Consider the following 21,074-nt stretch of genomic DNA (forward strand, 5'->3'; position numbering starts at 1 on the left):
CCAGATGGGTCCTGGGATCTGGGGCACTGTGACCCAGCATGCTTGGCACTTGACACGAAAATCACTGTTCTTCCAAAATGCAAGCAAACTAATACCGGAAGGCAGTGGACTGAAGCAACGCTTTTAGGGGAAAAGCCTGCGTGGAATTTGACCTTCGGATTTGGCAAGACTTGCTCTGGGTCTTTTCAGAGCACACGTGGGTTGTGACAGGGCTACAGGCAGATGGTGGTTCCCTGTGGGGCCTGCCTTTTTACTGATCCTTCGTTTCTGATCACTAGTATCAAATGCTGATTCTCGTCCAGGGTGGCGGAGTGCCAGGCCACGCCAACAGACCTTTGCCAGAAACTACTATGAGCTAGTCAGCGTCTTTTACGCTTTTTTTTTTTAAAGCATGGATTTTATGTTTCAAGACAGTTTCAGGTTTACAGAAAATGTGAGCAGATAGTGTGAGTTCCCTTCCCTCCACACCCCTGCCCTCCCTCCCTCCGAGATGATAGACAGCACAAGTTCCCCCCCACACACACAAGAGGCCACCTGGAGAGAGTGTAGTTACCAGGTCTCCCAGGGCCATTCCTCTGCATGGTGACCAACCGGGTCTCAGCCTTTCTTTCCTTGTGTTCGGTGCCCTTGGCAGCGTGGAGGAGCCCCGGTCCCGTGCCTTTAGGGTGCCCTTCGAAGAGAATGTGTCTGGCATTTGTCTCATCAGGGGATGTGGGTTTGGGGAGGAAGACCACAGCGGGGAGCCGCCCGTCTGCTCACCTCCTGTCAGAACCCTTTGCCTTACAGGAGACGTAACTGCACGGCTCCCCACTGGCACCTGCACTGTTGCTGCTGGGTTTTTAATTGTGGTAAAACACACACACACACACACACACACACACACACACACACACACCCCACTACCACCCCCATAACGAACCATTTGCCAACTCTACAATGAAAAAGAATAATAATTGACCTTCTTGCGGCGCTTGGAAACAGGGACAGCAAAACCTAACACCGATTCTACAACGTCCACGTGGCCAGGTCAGCGAGCTTGCTGATGGTCTCCAGTCGTGGACCCATGCTCCCACTTTTCCTCCTGTCCCCCCTCCCCCGACAGGAAGCTCGGTCCCAGCTTCTGGTCTGACCTCCTGAATGGCTGTGTCAGTGGCATCCCTGGTCACCGTTCTTGGAAGAGCACACAGACACTGTACCGATCAGGCGCTGGTGACGGAGTGCTTAAGGTGTTGGGCGGCCTGACCGCAAGGGCGGCACTTTGGGAACACCAGGTGCCCCCTGGGGCTCTTTCCCCCTGTCCTGTAGGGTCGCTATGAATCAGAATCCACTCAACGGCAGTGAGTTATTGATTGTTTGGCTGAAAAGTAGTTTTTTGGATTAAGGTTTAAACTTTTTAAAGATCAGGGGGCTTACCCAGACTCCACAAATCCAGAAAGTCTGGCCTCAACAAGACTTTGGAATTCTGTTGTGCATTCTCCCCATTCGATCAGGCCTCTTCTGCAGCCTCGTTGAACGGACGTTCAGTAACGGGAGCAAGGCTATTGTGCAGCCATTGTTACACGTACAGTTGATCAGTTGCAGCATGGGTTACATCCATCATGGTATGCCACCGTCACCACCATCCTTTTCCAGACTGGTCTAACACCGTCAGCAGAAAGCCAGTGGCCCTCTTGTGGGAATGAGCTTGGCACCCCCGGTGGCCACTTTCCCGGGAGCCGCAGTCATTCAGGCAGATGTAAGTCAATGTATGTGGATCACACTGTGCCCCCTGCTAACTGAAAGGTTGGTGGTTCAAACACACCCAGCGGTACCGTAGAAGAGAGGGTTGGTGGTGCCTCTAGCCCAGAAAACACAGCATCAAAAGCTTCTCTTTTGGAATTGTTACTTGGTATTCCTATTCACTCGGCCCTGCCCCCAGGCTCGGGTGTGCTCTGTCCCGTTCTCCAGAGGAGGGTGAGGCTTGGAGAGGTGAAACACTGTGGCTGGGATGTTGTGGCCAGTACCAACTCCCCACTCCGTGCCCACAGAGCTGCCCCGGGGTTGGGCACTTGGCTTGTTCTCAGTTTGGTTGGTAATTATTAACAGCCGCTGTGCATGCCTTTTGTTTTCTTTGGGGTTAATTCCTGAGGGTGTGTCGAAGGGTGTGTGAGGTTTTCACTGCCAGGTGGCTCTTGAACAAGACAGCGCCAACTTGCCACTGGGCCCAAGCAGCCCACGGCACCTGTTAACCCACATCTAGAATCTCCAACATGGGGTGTTTGTACCAAATTAAAAAAAACAACAACAAACAAACCCACTGCCACCAAGCTGGTTCTGACTCTTAGCAACCTGATAAGACAGGAGAGAGCTTCCCCTGTGGGTTTCTGCGATTTTAGCCTTTTAAGGAAGTAGAAAACCTCATCTCTCTCCCATGGACCAGCTGGTGGTTGTGAACTGCCGGCCTTGAGGACCGCAGGTCAACATGTAACTCCCGAGTCTTTATTTTTTATCTTGCTGCTTTGTCATGTACACTCACCTTTTCTAATCTTCCAACCTTTCTAGTCTTGGCCCGCAGTAGCAGTTGGCTGTTTTCTCAACTCTCAATCCCTGCTGGGGGGCAAAGGTTTGGCTTCTCGGAGATTCTTTAAAAGATATGCACCGTTGGGCCCTGCGAGCGCGGCTCCAGTCCTTGCTTTGTGAGAGTGAGCCCGGTCCCCTAAGGTGGCCGCTGAGCTGGACGCAGCAGGTGTCGGAGACGCCGAAATGAGCAGTCCCGAACCCACCCTGTGGCCCCAGGGAAGCGAGGCCAGGCGGTCTGTCCCCCAAAGAGGACGGCTCAGTCTGCCCTGTCTCACGTGGCACCAGCAGAGTTGGCATCGACTTCGCCACCGTGCATTTGTTTGTTCTTTCGTCAAAATCGTTTTATGGGCATATGCTTCACACAGCATGCAGCTTACTTGTTCACTGACTTTAAGGAGAGGGGTGCTGTGGTCACATCCCCATTGTTTAGCTCCCCATTTCCCCGGCCTCCACCACCGGGCCCCTAGGCAATTAGCAGCCCCGTTCCTGTGGCATAGATCTACCTATCCTGGCTTTTGTGTTCAGAAAGTCCTGTAAAACACAAACAGGAAGCAAACAAGCTAATACAATAAAACAAAAGAACTCAATAATTAGACAAAACATAGTAAAAACCTTAAGGGAAAAGAAAGTAGAAAATACTAAAAACGGAAATAGTTTCACTCACTGCCTTCAAGTCGATTCCGACTCACAGTGACCCTATAGGACAGTGTAGAACTGCCCCTGTGGGTGTCCGAGGCTACTGCTTCCCACCAGTGTAGCAGGACTGCCTCACCGTCCTCCCGAGGGGTGGTAGTTTTGCCCATCTCGGTAGTAACCAAACCGTCTCAGACTCTGCCACTCAGACTCTGGGGGCCGTTAGATTCTGTGTGTCTTGTGAAGACCCTGTGTGATGACAGTCTATTTTGCTCTTGCACCATCTTCAGCATTCTCCGGTGGCCGGTGGGCCACAGTTCACTGCCCTATACACTTGGCCCTGACCTGGAATCCTATTTACGGTGAAAGAAAAATTGGAGTGGAGGGTGGGGGCTTGGGATGGGACGATAAAAACTGGGACCTAAGAATCCCTGGCCCCAATGAAATACCTGCCCAGAAGGGGCAAGGGAAGTGGGGTGACTGTGAAGCTGTGGAAGTACTGAAAATCAAAACCAGGCTGGCCAGAGCCCCAAAAGTCCCAGGTGTGTCCAGACACACCTGGTGTGTCTTGGGTGTGTTTGGACACAGGGTTCAGCCGAGGTCCCCAGGCTCCACCCTTTCTCTGTCACCTGTGGTGTGAGGTACTGCCTTTGAGTCCTGCATGGCCCTTGGAGGCTCTGGGCCCCTCAGGCCCGGGAGGTCGCAGGTGGAGTTGGGGTGAGCAGACTCTTCTGACTCCACAGAACCCCCTGTGGCTCTGTTTGGGAGGGGCCTCTCGGTGATACCACCCCACCACTGTGAGCGTCAGGTGGGCCCGTGGGTGAGTCTCCTGAGTCCACTTGGAGTGAGAGTGGCCAGCGGACCGTGGTTCCTCAGAGCTGCCGACCCCCACGACTGCCACTGGGGAGGCTGGCCCTGAGACACAGGGGCCTGCAGGTGGGGTTGCTGACTCTCCAGACCAAGGCCTGCCCTCCTGGGTGGAGCTCAGCACCCCTGACTCTCCGGAGGACTACTGGGGGTAGGGTGGAGGCTGCTGGGGTCTCTGAGGTGAAATCATGACTCTTTTTGTTTTGTTTATGCAGATTCCAGGCCCACGACGAATCACACAGTAAGAAGCCCCTCCCTTATTCCCCCCCTATCCCCCCCCGAACCAGTAGCTTGTTCCTAAATCGCACCCCTTCCCTTGCCAAGACCTGGAGGCCAAGTCATGCGCTCCCCAGACCACAGACTCAGGCTGGGTCTGCCCCACCTCGGGCCTTGTGAGCACAGGAGGCCTGGCTGGAGGTCTCAGCCCTCCTCCTCGCCCCCACAGCAGCCTCCAGCTCCTGGCTCTGGTTGATGGGGACTTCCAGACTGCTCTGCTAGTCGGGGGTGGGGGGAGGGGGGTTGGTTTGGGCCACACTGGGTGCCAGAAGGAAGCAGTGTTTCCTTCCCCACTTTCTTCGTGAATCCTTCAGGTCCTTGGAGGTGTTAGGGCTAAGGAAGGAAGAACAGGAATTTTATAAAGCCAACCCACCCACCATGGCCTGGCATCTCCTCTGCCCTTCCAGAGTCCTTTCCTGGGCTCAGACGTGGACACTGCTGTCCCCGTTCACAGGAGAGGAAGCACAGGGGCCCACAGAGGCAAGGCCACGCAGTTGGCCAGCAACCCATTTCGATCTATGTCCTGGTTTGTATGACCGCAGGCCTGTGCCCTGTCTGTCACCCTGGGTTGCCGCACGATAGTGAGTGTGTCTTGACACCCCTTTGTCAGTGCTCACGGTGTACCATACACACCGTGCGAACCTTACCCCTGACTCTTACAACCACACCGCCGGAAGCGGGCAGGCGGGCCTGCCCCGGCACCCTCCCCTGGGCAAGTGCTGGGGTCAGGGCAGCTGACAAGGTGCAGGGCCAGGCTCTTGGATGCAAAGGGACTCCAGAGAGTGGGGTTCATCCCTACAATGTCGCTGGCCTGGTGCCCGGTGCCCCGGGAGGGTTTCCAGGTGGCGGTGGGCCTGGCATTTAGTCTTCTGGAGTGGGACAGTCAGGGGTCATGTTCTGACACAGACACGTCCTAATGGCATAACCCCGAGCAAGTGACTTGCCTCCTCTGAGCCTCTGTGTCCTTATGTGTAACATGGGAGGTGCTACTGGTACCTGCTACAATGCCAAGGACTCAGAGTGGGCCCGGCACAGAGGAAGCGCCCTCTACCTCACTGGCTATTGTTCTCCATGTTTGGTCCAGCTAAGGGCTATGCACACATGTGTAAGGGTCCCGGGGGGTGGGGTGGGGAAACCTGGCAGCTTTAAAGCAGAGAGGGACACTCACAGCAGGGCCTCAGTGGGAACTAAGGAAGGACTGGGCACCCCCATCAACACGCGCTTCCTGTGCCCAGCAGCCCAGCAGGAGCACAACGGTGACCGAGGCCGGCTTGGAAGAGCAGAGTGTGGTGAGCCTCCTGCGTGTGGACGCCTGCCCCAGCGAGGGAACAGCCTGCCTGGAGAGAGAGAGACTGCTGGGGGCCAGCCCGGCTGAGGGCCCTTCATCCCCCAGGGACCTCCCTGAGCCCCGGGTGACCTCTGAGCACACCAATAACAAGATAGGTGAGTTGGCTGGTTGGGGCTTATGGTGGGAGCAAGGCCAAAGGGGTCTGGCTGGGGGAGAGATGGTGCTGGGTCTTAGGCTGAAGGGCAGATACCAGGGGTCCACCCCCACCTTCCCCCAGGGCAAGAAGCAGGCATGTTTTATTTCATGCAAACCCAAACCCAAACCAACAGGTTGCCATCACATCCCGTGCGACTCCTAGTGACGCCATAGAGCACATATTAGACCAGCCCCGCGGGTTTTCCAAGCCTGGAGATCTTTATAGGAGCAGACCGAGAGGCTGGTGCGTTTGAACCGCCAGCCTATGAGTAAACAGCCAAGTTTTGGGCCACTGAGCCACTGTATCTTGCAAATGTGTTAGGCCGTATGCACTATCCAGCTTGCTTGGCTTCGCCTCTTTACTCCGTTCCAGTCGTCCCAGCAAAGAGGAGTGGAAGCAACACTGTCTTCAAAGGGCCCGGTGTGGGTTAACGGGAGTGCTCGGCGCCCCCTGCTCACAGGCCTTGCCTAGAAAGTGAGGACCTCCTCCTCCCGTTTCCCCCCCACCAGGGTGGAGCCAGGAGGAAGACACTTCAGGGCCCATGAGACCTGCCTCTTGTCGTCCACACTTCTTTACCCCTCGTCCTTCCTCTTCAGTTGCTGCTTTGGGGGAACCGGAGGCTCTGAGCAGTGATTTCCATACCACACAACTGCTCAGTGGCAGAGTTGACACTGGACCCCAGTGACCAGGGCTTGTCCACACCACCTGGCCTCAGAAATGCTCCGGGCTGCTGGCCAGAGCGGTGTGCCCAGCACGTCTGGCCTAAAGCTGCAGCTGCCCCAGTCCCCAGGCAGGCTTTCTGCCTCCTCTCTTGCCTCTCTCCACCCTGGTACCATCAGGGTGTTCTCCACATCATGCCCGATCACATCGCACGCCTGCCGACACCCTCCAGAGGGCTCCTCCTCCCCACCAACCTCCTCTCCCCTCCCGACACACCCTCCTGGGGCCACACGATTGGCCCTCCCACCTGCTGGTCCTCTCTTACCTCCTGACCTTTGTGGAAGCTGCTTCCTCCCGGAGCAGCTAAGGTCACCCTCTCAAATCTAGTGACTTCCCGGAGTCCTACAAGGTTCTGCTTAGGGCCACCTCCTCCAGGAAGCCTTCCTTGCTCTCTCCACTCTCCTGTCTAGACCAGATGCCACTTGCTCTGCCTGGCCCCCTGGGCCTCAGGCACCCCCACCCAGTTCCCTCAGTGCCCTGCTGTGTGACTTTGTTTACAGGCTTATCCCCCTGCTCCTCCAACCCACCCCAACCTGGCTGCGAGCCTCCTGGGGGCAGGGCCACTATGAGCCCACCACTGTTTTCTTTGAAGGCTCAGTGCTGTGTTTCTCTCTGCACTCAGCGGACCCAGCCCATGGTTGGTGCAACCCGTGGCCGCCCTTTCGCTCTTGCTCATGGGTAGTTCTAGGGGCACCGGGTCCTGGTTCTGCACGTTCACATGGCAGATGCCCGTGGCTGGGACTCCTCAGGACAGAGCCTTTCACCCACCCGAAATGATGGAATTAGCGGCTTTCAGCAATTTTTAGTTGGAAAAGAAGCAAAGGAAAGAAGTATTTGGGGAGATACCATCCAAGCCTCTCCTTAAAATGTCCTAAGAAGATGCAGCGGCATCTCTGGGGTTGGCGTCATTCAGTGCAGTACCTCAGGGTGCCAACCTCCCCTGGTGCACCCCTCTTCTTCCCCTGCTCACCCCCGCCACTGTCATGGGTCTTATCCCACCAGGGACTTCCTCCCTCATCAGAATCCGTAGTAAAGTTAATTGTTAATTAAATCACAGACTAGTAGGCGATCAATATAATTGTAAGTTACCGCCATGTCATCTGCCTTAGATTGTCTCCATACCGACAACAGTGAACGTGATTCGAGAGGCCGAGTACAAGCCTTGCCTGACTTTTCTCTTTCTTGAACCCTTCCTTTCATTGCGACTCCGTTATCAAGAGGTTATCGATAGGGGTTCAGTCTCTCCTCCGTATCCCGCCCCCCACCTGTCTTCCTCTGTGCCCTCAATCACCTCCAGGCCTGCCCCCCTGACCACCTCTGATCCTCGTTGTCTGAGCCCGTAGGGCTGGTTTGGCCTGAGACCCTGCCCTGGGTCACTCTGTGGGCTCAGGGTGCCCAGCTACTGTTTGCACAGCCTCTTGGCCTCCCTTTAGCTCAGCCTGCGATGCTGGTGCTCTTTCTCTGGGGGTGTTGAGAGAGAGAGAGAGAGAGAGAGAGAGAGAGAGAGAGAGAGAGAGAGAGAGAGAGAGAGAGAGAGAGAGAGAGAGAGAGAGAGAGAGACAGCCAGAGTTACCTAAAGGGTCTGGAGGCGCAGGGGCCTTGGGAATCTTTTGGGGGTGCTTCAATCAGAGTAGTCTAACTAGGTTACCCGGAGAGGCAGTGGTCTCACAGCTCACCCATGTCTTCAGTCCCCCTCCTTCCTTCTCCATTCAGCCTCTGGAGCTTCAGGGCAGAGCAGCCAGGAGCTCACTCGCCCTCCTGCAGACTGGAGCATTCAGGAGCGGGGCTGCTGGTGGTTACAGTGGGTAACCAGGGGGACATCCAGGCATCCCTACTTCCTGCTTTCTTGGACAGCTTACTCAGCTTAGGTTGTGGTGAGGCCCACAAGGGATTGTGCCTGTGTGGGGTCAGCTCCAGACGCCCAGTCACCCCACCCCAGCAGCTGCTGTGTGGTAGGTAAGCTTAGCCAGGAAGGAAGCCAGGCACAGGCCAGCAGTAAGCTACCATGCTGACGTCCTGGGGCCCAAGGGATAGACTCTGGGGATGACTGACGGCTGCGGATGATGTGAGGTTTCTGCAGGGTTTGTCTGGGACTGAGGAGGTTCCTGGGACCAGGGACTTTTAGTACCAGAGCTAGGAAAGTCCCAGGCAAACCGAGTTAGTGCTCCAGGTTGGTGCTGTGGGCGTGTGGACAGACCTGGCTGAGGGTGCAGTTGGCAGAGGAGAGGCAGGCTGCCTGCCCCCAGGAAGCAGTCAGGGCAGCCAGGCAGGGTTGGGGTTTCATTTAGAAGTCACTAGTGGCTTGATGACCTTGATGATGGGCAGGTATTTAACTTGTCAATGAGCTTCAGTCTCTTCACCTGAAAAGTACGGCTAATTATAGACTACTTTGCTAACCACAAGGTCAGCGGTTCAAACCTACCAGCCACTCCTTGGGAGAAAGAAAGAAGAGGGTGTCCACAACTATAAAATTCAAATGCAAATGGGGCAGTTCTGCGCTGTCTTGTAGGGTCTCTCTGTGGTCAGTGCTGGTGCCGGCTGGGCTTTGTCCTGATTTGGGATTTGGCAGTGCATAGAGCAAACTGGTTTACCACTCTGCAGTTCATGCCCACTTGATTCTCTACACTGACTGTGATCCCCCCACGATGCAAGCAGCACTCTCTCCCTTCCTCCCTGGGTCTTCCATTTCCCTTTGCCTTTCTCCCCCATCCTTGCCTTCTGAGCAGTGCCAATCCTGTAAGTTTGCCAGTGCCCAGGAGAGCAGACCTAGTGCTGTTTCTCATGCCCCTTGTCAGCCTGCCTACTGCTGGCTGACAGTGAGCTGTGGGGTGTGTTTGGATCCAGATGTGAAGGTGTCTAAGGGCCCCGGTCATGCGGGCTCCAGCCAGCTGCCGCCAGCCTGATACGCCTGGGCCTTTACTGTACCCTCTCCCACAACCCCAAGGGCCCTTCTCACCTCCCTAGTTGCTGTACCTCCTCAGAGCTCCAGTATACCTATATGGTGGGTGGGACTGAATGTGCCCATGGGTCAAGACTGGACTCCCCTTCCACCTCCTTGTCCCCAGCCCCGCCCCGCTCCGGCTCTCCACTCACCATTCCCTTTGTCTTGCAGAGAAAATCTACATTATGAAGGCTGACACGGTGATTGTGGGGACGGTGAAGACCGAGGCACTGGAGGGCCGGGGTCAGGCGATGCCAGCAGAGCCTGAGGCGGAGGCAGAGGCGGAGCTGGAGGCGGACCATGCCCCCCACTATCCGGAGCAGGAGACAGAGCCACCCCTGGGCAGCTGTGGGGACGTCATGTTCTCAGTGGAGGAGGAAGGGAAGGAGGAGCCCCTGTCCTTGGAGAAGTGAGGCCTGGCTGGGAGAGGGCTGGAAGGGCCGCTGGGTGCCCTTGGGAGCACCGGCAGCACCAGGGCACCGAGCTGAGGAGCAGAGTCCCATCTGGCCTGACTGTGCTTGTCGCATCCAGCGGTGGGCCAGTCTGCCCCGAGATGTCCTGTCATCTCCAAGTACATCCTAGCTGCCCTTGCAGCCCTCAGGGACCCTGGGTTTGCAGGGAAGAGGCTCTCACAGGAGGCGGGCTCCCAAGCAGTGTTTTCAGGGGCTGCAGACATGACCAGGGACCGGCCGGCAGCCTGCCTTCTCCTCTGTCCAGCAGAGCATCTCACCAGGAGCCCGGAGGACCAGGCACAGTCACGGGGCTGACCTTTGTGGGAAGTGTACAGGCCTTGAGGCTGGCTCCAAGCCCCTCCCTGCACCCTGGCTCTCCTCCCTGGCCTCAGAGGTTATGGTTACCGTAAACGTGGTGCCCGTGGGCATGAGCCAGAGGCTGTGGGCGCTTCTCTCGAATCAAAAGGAAAGTTGAGCTGGGCCAGCCCGGCTGCCTCTCTCCTCACCCACTGTGGCCTCCTGCTTGGCCCCCACCCAGTGGGCCGTCAGTCCTTCCTGGCTCCAGAGTCTATGGTGGGCCTAAGGACCCCATGGTGCCTGCAGAAGGGGGCATTCCTGCACCCCGTTGCCTGCAGCCCCGATGGAGACCCTGCCCACCAGCTGCTGCCCATGACTTCCTCCCTCTTCGCACACATGGAGAGAGGTGGAACTGCCAGCCCGGGGGCCTGACTGTGCTGTGGTCACCGCCCACTCTGTCCTGGGAAATGAAGACACGGTTGCCTGAAATCTGCCATCCTTGCTGGCTGGCTGACACTGGTCCCTGCCATGTGGCCCCCAGGAATGGGGTGGACATCAGGAAACATGAAGCAACTGTAGGAAAGGGCGTGCTCAATCAGTCGCCTGGGTCTCACGAGTCTGCGTTCACACGGGAGGAAGGCAGCTTGCTCCTGAGACCGTGGCCCAGGTCTGGACTTACCCTCTGGGCTGTGGGCTGGGGAAGCTGATGGTTACTCACCAGCCTGCTGACTCTCTGAAGGAAGTTGGGGCAACTCAGGGATCATGAGGCCCGGTCTGAAAGCACTTAGATGTCTGGGGAAAGTTGGAGAGGTTGGGGACACCAGACCTTGGGCATCAGCAGGAAGAGATGCAAGTGTGGATCACACAGGCCATGGGCATTGGCCCAGATGCCCCTCGACCACCCCCTCCAGCGCTTTGGGGGGCAAGGGGCATGCAGGTGCCACCTGCCCCTGAGCAGGGCCACTCCAGCAGCCTGCACCTGAGACACTGGGCTGGTGGCTCTTTGCACAGCGCACTCCCTCACCCTACAGTTCTTCCCAGAATCTGTGGATCTCTGCAAAGGGTTCCTGCTGCTAACTGAACCAGCTCGCTGTGCAGCCCCTGTGACACGGGGCGGACCCCTGCCTCTACTCCCTAGGGTTGTCAGGTCTGCTTTTTGGGAGGCCAGACGCCAGCCCTTTCTTCCCAAGCACCTCAGGGTGAACTTGAACCTACAACCTTTCCATTAGCTGCTGAGTGTGTGAACCTCTCACACTGCCCAGGGTCTCCAAAACCCAAGGGCTGACAGGCTGAGGAACCTGTGGGCGGCAAGGGTGGGGGAAGTCTCCCTCTGCAGCCCGTGGCCTACATCCAGCGGGCCCAGCCTTTGATTAAGCCCCTCTGAGGTCAGGGAGCCGCCCCTACTGGGGCAGCCCTTCCCATACTGGACAATTCCAACCCCCCAGAGGTTCTGCCTCTTCTCTCAAAGTCCGTGGAGCTCCCTCTCTGTCTGTCCATGCCTGCCCTCTTAGTAGGCTGAGAATAAAGCTGCTCTCATCCCAAGGTTCTCCGCAGGCCTCTGTAGCAAGGGATCAGGCAGCCCCGTGATCCTCTTTCCTCTGGGCTGGGCCAGGTAGCTCTAAAGCTTCCTAATGGAGGTGGGGGAGGAGGCAGGGTGCAGGGGAACTGCCAATCACAGGGCCAGGGTGGGACCTGGTCCTACCCCAGGACAGACCATGGACAAGCTTTCCCTGCCCCTGACTGTACTGTCTCCAGCACTGTGGAGCAGTCACTGCCTGCCAGGGAGTCAGGCCACGAGTGAAGCCCCTGCCCTGCCAGTGATGGCTCCCTGCCCTGGCCTCTGGTCATTCTGATGGCCCAGCTCCCGGGCTGTGAATCTGCCCCCGCCCCCTGTTCCCGAGCAGTTGTTTATCAAGGAGGGAACTCCAGGAGCAATTGTTCAGAGCCTGGCACGCTTCCCGGGACAGCTCTGTCCTGACAGCTGCCCCAAGGTGTTGAGACTCCCCTCCCGGGACAGAAGGACTGACTGCCCAGAGTGGCTCCCTCTCCATCTGCATGACGGGCCCGTGTCTCAGTCTCTGTCCTTGTCTCTGGCATTGACTGCTGCCCTCTGATGATGAAGCCATGTGGGGACAGGCAGGCCCAGAGCACAGCAGGGCCCCGGGGGGCAAAGCGCAAATCCATGAATTCAGCCTGACCATCCGAAGCCACCGCGAGGCTGCTGATTGCTTCAAGTGTGGCCCACATCCCTCGTCCCCAGCCTGCCTGTGCTGGACACGCGCCCTGAGCTCTTGTTCAAGTTGGTTCCGAGAGCAGCCCCTATCCACGCATGTACACAAGATGGAGGCCAGCACAGTGGACACCCGGGGGCAGAACATTCCAGAAAGAGAAGGAACTACAGCCCTTCAAAGGCCCTGAGGTGGGGGCCACTGGCTCTGGGAGGAGGCTGGCAGCATGACTGGCCAGGTGGGTGGGTCTGTGAAGTGCTCAGGTCTTCCCAGAAGAACATAGCCCAGCGGGCTGCTTGTTTTCTTTCCCTTCCACCAGAACAGTGAACATCCTGGTATTATTCTCAAAGCCGTGGGCAAAGCAGCCAGCCTAGGGCCGCAAAGCCTAGCTACACCCGTTTGAGAGGGCAGCTGGAGGAGAGGCCGTGGCCACTAGCCGCCGGGACACTGTGCTTTCTGGGCAAGGGCTGGGAGCACGGACGGCCCTGCTGGTGAACATCGCAGCGCTGGTGTTCCTTCTGGAGGCTCGGGGCCCACAGACGGAGGTTCCCTTTTCTCTGGTGCCTTTGTGCGTCTTCCAAGCGGAGTACAAGTCGACCTCACCCCGGGACCTGTGCCATTCGTCCTTTGGTGTGGGGCTTCTTGTCGGGGCTTGTGTCTCCCTGAGAGCGCCATGGTGGCCGTGGTGACCCATCGCTCTCTTCGGCTCTCTGGCCTGCCACTCGTCCCTGTCCGCTTCCTGGCTGTGCCATGTGATGGAGGGGACCGGATGTGAGCTGGGGAGGGGGGCCAGGCAGGGCCAAGTCCTGAAACACCCCTAACCTCAGTTTTCTGATCTGCAGAATGGGCACACTGCTGACCTTCCAGGATGGTTGTGAGGTTTAGAGGGCGTGGGTGTGAGGTGCTCAGCGAGGTGCTAGGCACACCTTCTGTGCTGGGCACAGGACAGCCACCATGCATTCTCTGCCCTCCTGAAACTGGAAACAAATTGCTCTGCCCTGGCCCCCATGTCGTGTCAGAGCAGGGCTGGGTTCCAGAGGGGGATTCGATGACTGGTTTTTTTAGGGGTAGGTCACCAGGCCTTTTTAAGGAGGCATCTCTGGGTGGACGGAAACCGCCAACCTCTCAGTTCACAGCGGAGGGTGGGGGTGTTTGCACCACCCAGGGGTCCTCTGTTAACCACAAGCAGCATGCTTAGAGCTTGAGCACCAGCCTCTCCAGACCTTGACTCATTTGGGCTTAAGGACAGTAGTGCAAAGGGTAGGCTGGTGAGGACAGCCACTCCTTTTACAGTGGTGGCTCAGAGAAGGGCAATGACTTGTCCACTGTCACACAGCTGCGAAGTGCCAGGACTGGGGTCTGACCGCGTCCCCCCTCCCTGTGCCCAGGGAGCCCCAAGCCTCTGTCAGCAGTTAGGTTTATATCACAGTGATCATCTGGACTTGTTTCCCACCGAGGGTCCATCCACCTCCACTCCAGTCAGCACCGTAAGGAAGCAGCAGCAATCCTGAGAAGCTGGTGACCTGCCCGAGATCAGGGAGGTCAGGGGTGGCTCTCTGATTCCTCTCGTCAGCCAGAAAGGACACCGAGCTGGTCCGGCAGACCTGCGCCTCGCAGGGACTTTGCTAGAGGGCGTGCCTGTCTGATCGGCAGCCTGGGAGAGAGACCCCAGGGAGACAGGTGTGCAGAGACCCTCTGCTGGAGATTTGCCCCAAACACAAGTCCTCTTCCCCTTTCTCTGTGGCATCTTGTCCTGCCCTCGGCCCTGGGAAGGAAGACGGGGAGTGGACCTATCCAAACTCACTGCCACCATGTCCAAGTCACAGCGCGCCTACAGGGCAGAGTGGGACTGCCCCAGTGGGTGTCTGAGGTGGTACCTCTTACGGGAGCAGACAGCCTCACCTTTCTCCCGTGGAGCCACTGGTGCTTTTGAACTGCTGACCTTAAGTTGGTAACCCAACGGGGTACCCACTGTACCACCAGGGTTCTTACATCATGCCCAGGCCTCTCCACGGCAGACGTGGAAACATGACTCCGCAGAGGGACTGGAGCTTGTCTCAGTCCGGTGGAGAGGATCTTAGTGGGCTGTCAGCCAAAAGTTGCCCTACTAGTGGGTGCGAGTGAGCGGGACACACGCTGGTCCAGGTCAGCAAGGATTAAATGACTCGCTGAGTTGTGTTTCCGACCTCGTGTTTTCTCATTCGTTTGGAATGCAGATAAGAGTCGGAGTGGTCAGAGTTGAGCCCTTGTTTATAAGACAGCTTTGTGAGCAGTCGGCTGCTAAGGGACAGATCGGTGACTAAGAACCAGCAGCTGCTCCAGGGGCAGAAGGTGTGGTGCTCAGCTTGCATCGCGATGCGTTGCCTTGGAAAAGCAGGCTTTCAGGCTTTTCCGCCTCTAAGGCTGATAGGAGTTGGAATAACTTGAATATATATACATGGTGAGGGACCCAATGACTTACAGACCAGGGCCGAGTGTACAACCGGTGGGCTTGAGGGGCTCTTCTTGTTGGGTGTCCTCGGGTTGAGTTTGGCTCCTGCGACCCCATGTGACAGAGTTGGGCGGCCCCCGGTGTCCTAGGCTGTCGTCCTGTCATCTTCACGGAAGCACTTTGCAGGCCTTCCTCCTTCATACCTGCTGGTTGGGTTCGAGCTGTCGGTTTCCTGCCCCAGGGAGCCAAGTGCTTGGCCACTGTGTCACCATGCTGGGCGCTGAGTTAAGCCTCTGCGGTGGCTCTCTGGAGTGAGCAGTGTTTGGTATCAGGAGGCCCGTATTTCACTTTGCGTTGAGGTCGGCAGGGACCTAGGCGGGCAGGGACATTGCTTCTTGGCAGTTGGCTCCACGTCACAGCACCTTCCATCCATTGTCCGTCCACCTCGCGGTGGCCTTACAATGTGTGTGTGTGTGTGGGAACCCCCCAAACCCCAAATCCAAACTCACCACCATCAAGTCGACGCTGACTCCTAGTGAACCCATAAGACAGGGTAGAACTGGCCCCTGTGTGGTTCTGAGACTCCATGACACTTTGTGGGAGTTGAAAGCCTCTTCGTTCTCCCACAGAGCAGCCAGTGGTTTTGAACGAATGGCCTTGTGGTGAGCAGCCTAATACGTAACCTCTACACCTCAGGACCCCCCTGCCTTAGAACAGAGCATCCTTGGCCCTACTTTTCAAACATGTCAGGTGACCAGTAACTGCCCAGGGGTTCTGGTGCTCTCTTGTTGGGCCATCAGCCACCTCAAGGCACAGAAGGGCCGTCAGTTGTTGGGCACGCAGATTTGCAGTTGGGCTTGGGTTCGGCAGGGAAAGCAGGTCTCTGCCCCCTGGACAGCCCAGCGAAAGATGTTCCCCACAGCCAGAGAAGCCACTCCCCCGCTGGCTTGTGGGTGCTGGCTGTCCACACCCACTGCGAGGCCAGTAACAAGCATAAATCAGAGGCCAGGCTTTCCACTTCTCTGTTCAGCCCACCAGCTGCACGTGCCCCACTCAGAAGCCACCGGCCCTGGTCCTCCAGTGGCCACAGCAGGTGCCAGGGCTGCCCTCTGTGCTGGCTGCTGGCTGCACCTTTGAAGGTTCACACCCCCCCCTCGAGATACCCGCCATGAGCTCAGGGGTCTCCCATGCCCTCTCTCCGACTTGCTGCCCCCACACCTCGGGTTTGATACTTGGCTAAAACCGACCTTGGGGCTCATGATCTGTATGACCCAGGAACCCTGGTGACGCAGTGGCCCAGCACCCGGGTGAGCAGGAAAAGGTTGATGGTTCGAGCCCACCAGCCACTCAGCAGGAGGACATTGAAGCAGTCTGCTTCCATAAAGATATTCGGCCTTGACGTACAACGGGGCCATCCTGTTCTGCCAGCGAAGCCACTGCCTGCAGTTGGTGTGGACGCCACAGTGCACGCACGCCACAGTGGCAACGACCCGCCTTTTTCATGGGCTCGGTTTACAGAGGCTATAAACGGGGGGAGGTCTGGGGGAGGCAGAGCGTGTGTCCCAGACAGGGTGTGCCACTCTCGTGGGCGCAGACATCTTTTTGCCAACTAGAATGACCTTGGGAGTCCCCTGCGCACAGCTCTCCTTGAGCATCTATTAAACACCACCCCTCTGAGGTCGGGGTTTTCCGTTCTGGCCAGTCCCTACCTCAGGGTCACCCTGCCACCTCACCAGCACACCTGTAGCCATGGTCTGGAGCTCTTACCAAAGATGCTTGAATCACAAGGTTTCTTGAAGAGCTGCTCTCCCAGGGGCCCAGGGCCAAGCCTGCGTGCTCCGGGTGAAGTTCCCTCCGCTGCCACCGGCCTCTCCCGGGCTTCTCCACGCAGCGGCGTGAGCTTCCTCGCAGCGTGGTGGCTGGGTGGCAGCAGCAAGCGGCTCGAGGAGTGGAGGGTCTTACCAGGTGCTTGGAGTGGAGTCTGGACACTGGCACCCCATCACTTGTGTCCAGGAGGCGGAGTGCAGATTCCAGGGAAGATAATGTGGTCCTCACCAAAGGATCTGCAGGTGCCGCCACGGACACGTCACCTTTCTTGTCACCCCACGATCACTACCCCCATTGCTCCCAGAATTCGTACAAGGTAGTTTGCTCACGAAGGCAGACTAACCCAACCCAGGTCTCATGGCTGGAATTGTCTCCATGAGTTCTGGACCGTGGGCTGTCCTGGGCATTCAGGGGCCCAGGAAGTCAGGAGGTGGCAGGGCTGGAATTCAAGCCCACTCCTGTCTCGTCCAAGAAGACTTGATTCTTTAAAAGAACAAACCGCGCCCAGCCCCCTTCCTAGTAGAGGAGCTGAGGCTGTAAGGAGGTCTTGCTAGGCAGCGCCCGAGGAGGGGGCAGGGTCTGGCACCTTTCTGGGCAGGATGCCCCCGACCCCACCCTCAGGGCTGCACGGAGCCTGGCCAGGAAGTCACAGAGTGTGGGCAGATTATGCAAGAGCAGGAGGCGCAGGGGCCTGTTTACCACTGCTTTGCACTTAGCTCAGGAAGTAACCACAGCTTCGCCAAGTCTTGCGGGCCCCTTGCTCCTGGCAGAAGACCAGCCCCCTGACCACGGGAGCACTCGCGAGGTGGACAGGGTCCCGCCGTGCCGGGCCATCCATCAGGAGGTCTCTGAGAGCCACTCAGGCTGGGCTGGGCTCTGTGCAGAGACAGCCAGCCCTGCCTCCCAGGACCTCACACCGTGGCTAGAAAGACGGCGCTCACTACGCTGTTGCCTCTATTGTGGGTTGATGGCTGTGGAGCTGGCGCCACTCTTTCACCGTGACCTTGATACCACAGACACTTGTCCGGTCCCGTGTTTGAACTCATTGTCCAGCCACTGTGCCGATTCAGCTCATGGCGGGGGGTTCCCTCTCACAATAAATACGAGTTGTCACGTGCCAGGGACGTGTGTGCTGCCATGGGACCTCATGCCAGCCATGGAGGTGGTGGCTCTAACCCTCAGGCTACAGGTGAGGAAACAGGCACAGGGCAGTGAAGTCAATTGTCCAAGGTTGCATAGGGGCTGAGTAGGGCCGTTATGCTTCAAATTAACTCGAGTCTGGGCCTGAGATCACGTGGCCAGGCTGTTTCAGAGAGGCACCAACCGAGGTCTCCATGGGTGGAGGACTCTCCCAGGCCTACTCATGGCTCAGGAAACCTGTTCCCCAAAGCCCCCCAAGCCAAACCCACTGCCACTGAGTGGATTCCAACTCAAAGTGACCATTTGTATGGCTTCTGAGGCCATAAATCTCTGCAGGAGCAGACAAGCCCATCTGCCTCTCATGGAGTGGCTGGTGGATTTGAACAGTTCACCTTGCAGTTAGCAGCATCACCAGAGCCCCTGCAGGAAGCCTTCAGAGAGTGGAGACCATCTCTTAGCTTTTATATCATTTTTCCTTTCCGATGCTGTCAGCCATTCCAGAACCTGCGGTGGCGGCTCCCCAGTACTTAGAGTCCAATGACTGTCAACTCGGGGCCTCCCAGTCAGGCCCTGCTACCTCTAACGGCTCCCAAATCCATACTCCCTCTGAGACCAGAATGAGTGCCTCAGTCACCAAATATGGAGTGGGGGGGGGCACACCCCTCCATGACACCTCTGCTCAGCCTGTAAGCCTGGGGCCTCATGTCCTCCAGAAAGCCTTTGGGCATGCGCAGACCCTCCGTGTGCTCTGAATTCCAACAGCATGGCTGCAGCCAGGAGCTGGAGGCTGAGTCCCAGAAACAAAATAGCAATCCCCACTGGGTCTGGAAAGCCATTCGTTCAGCCACTCACGACCAGTTAGAGAGTGCCCGTATATGTGTCCGGTGCTGTGCTTCCGGGTGCTGGGGAAACACCTGGAAGCTGGGAGTAAGTGGGATGAAGGGGCTGCTTTCTGCATGCTGGAGCCCTGCTCGGAGCCGGGCGGAGCGAGGCAGCACCAGCAGAATTGCCTCGTTGTTGCGGGGGTTGGGGGAAGCATGGGATGGATGGGCAATCTATTAGATGGGCCTCCAGGCCAGATGGTGAACTTCCACATCCTCTTCTGTAAAATGTGTTTAGTAAGTGTATCTGGCTTAATCTTTGCATCCAGGATTAAGCTCACTCATTCAAATGTTAAGCAAATGTGTCTTTGTTGGGTTCAAGTGCCAAGGATACAGCTGTGACCATGGCCGATGGGCCTGTCCTCTTGGAGCTTAATGGCTAGCGTAGAGATGGCCCGGAACGACGAGGCGATGACCACTGTGAAGGGGATGTGCGTGCCATGCCGGGCCCTCTGTGAGGGAGGTGCTGGGGCTGGGGTCCCACCGTGGGAGACCTGGGAGGCTGAGGAAGTGAGCAGCCGTAAATGAGGTGTGGACACTGCTAGTCTGGGTAAACTAGGGAACAAGTCCACAGAAACTCATATGTATAAGGGAGAGTTTTATATAAAGGGTAAGTGCACATCAAGAAAACATCCCAACCCAGTGCTGCCCAAGCCCACAATCCAACATTAGTCCATATGTCTGACACCAATCTACAAAGTCCTCCTCCATCTCACAAAACACACGCAATGACGCCAACTGCAGGAGGAAAGTTGAGTCAGTGGGCGTATAAGCATCTCAGCGCTGGCAGGGGTCTCCACGCAGCCACTCCAGCACCCAGGGCTGCATCAGGGTAGGTTCATGTGGCTTCTCCTCAGGGATGTCTTGCAGGAAGTAAGCCTTGCCAGCTGAAGCAGCCCACATTGGTCCGACCATCAGAGAACAAGAGACCAGAGAACCAGAAAGAGGAGACTTACTGAGTCATTTATCTCTCCACCCTTCAATTAACCCCACATGTGTTTATTGGCCAGGTTGGCACAATAAACCTTAACTATCTCAGACACTAAGTATTTGTGAGTCTGGGATGGCCTTCGCCGCATCCCTGCCCTTTGCCCGTTTTGGTCTTTAAAGCAGAAAGAGGTGTGGTATAAAGGACTTCAAGGGGTGGATATTGAAGCTGTCCACAGGAGCTAGGGAGGAAGGCTGGTCCTACTGGGCTGGACGGTTGGCAGGAAGTTGCTGGGGAACTTCAGGGGAATTGGGGGGTTTCCTTTGAGGGTGAAGCTTTCGGGAACGTCAGAGGGAAACCCTCTCTCTTGCATCCTGGGGAGCGTGGGTCTCCAGTCTGCAGGGGCAGAATACATGGCTGTCTTCAAGTTGGTGCACACAGCTAGCACACTCTGCTGACTGAAAGGCTGGAGGGTCCAGTCCACCCAGAGTGCCTCTGAAGAAAGACCTGGGGGTCTGGTTTGGGAAGACAGCTCTTGGAAACCCTGTGAAGGCAGGTCTACTCGAACGTGAGAGGGACCATGAGTCAGAGCTGAAAGGCAGCTAGAGTAAGGATGAAGGGGGCTGTCTCACCGAATGCCTCCGCTAACATAAACAGTGACTGTCCACGCCACAATAAAGGGGTTGGAAAGAAATCAGGCATGCTAATTAGACACCTATGGGGAAATCCAAGCTGAGCATGCTCAGACCCAAGTCACTGAGGGCCAGGTGGGAGGTCTACCTGGGCACACAGATTAGGCACCAGTGACGTGACATCACACAGGTGTGCCTAAACTAAGCCAATAAGGTCGGCCAATACCCTCAACCATGCCTCCCAAGCCAACTGGGGATGGGAGGGGATAAAAGCAGAGCGGCCTCTGCTCTCCTGTCCTCTCTTCCCTTATTCTGCTGCGCGCTTGCAGGACGAAGGGTGGGATTCCTCCTGAATGCCTGCTCGGGGGCTGCACACTCTCTTGGGATTTCCTGCTCAGGGGTCTGCACGCTTGGCTTTGCGCTCCTGTTGCAATATTCCTTCCACATGTTTTCCCATGCTCCCCTGAAACGGAAGGAGGAGACCCCCCCTCCAGACACCTAACAGTGAACTTGACAGCACGTGTTGTTGCCGTGGTTCTCCTCACCATGCGGCAACTCCCACACTGACCCCTGAAAAGCAGGCGCTGTCCACCCCTCTTTTTTTTTTTTTAAATAAGTTACTTTATTGAGGGAGGTAAGTTACTCCACGTTAGCTGGTTGTAGACGGTGAAGGTCACGTGTTAGAAGTGCGTTGGCAGGGGGCAGACCTCTACTACTAAAGGCTCCACTTGACACACAAAGTCCTGGGCTCCCCCCTTCTTCAAGTTCAAAAGTAGGT

General features: G+C 57.0%; 1 protein-coding gene across 1 annotated transcript in view; it reads left to right on the forward strand.

The window, feature by feature from the left end:
* The window catches only part of TNFRSF8 (TNF receptor superfamily member 8), a 79,983-nt gene extending 66,837 nt beyond the window's left edge, over window positions 1-13,146 (forward strand). Inside the window, exons 15-19 of the mRNA XM_075560495.1 lie at window positions 4,384-4,451; window positions 5,571-5,778; window positions 9,652-9,877; window positions 11,054-11,082; window positions 12,869-13,146. Of these exons, the coding sequence (XP_075416610.1) occupies window positions 4,384-4,451; window positions 5,571-5,778; window positions 9,652-9,877; window positions 11,054-11,082; window positions 12,869-13,146 (809 nt within the window). The remainder of the gene's footprint in view (window positions 1-4,383; window positions 4,452-5,570; window positions 5,779-9,651; window positions 9,878-11,053; window positions 11,083-12,868) is intronic.
* Window positions 13,147-21,074: the final 7,928 nt, after the last annotated feature.

The sequence above is a fragment of the Tenrec ecaudatus genome, chromosome 1, assembly GCF_050624435.1.
Source record: "Tenrec ecaudatus isolate mTenEca1 chromosome 1, mTenEca1.hap1, whole genome shotgun sequence".
Taxonomy (NCBI): domain Eukaryota; kingdom Metazoa; phylum Chordata; class Mammalia; order Afrosoricida; family Tenrecidae; genus Tenrec; species Tenrec ecaudatus.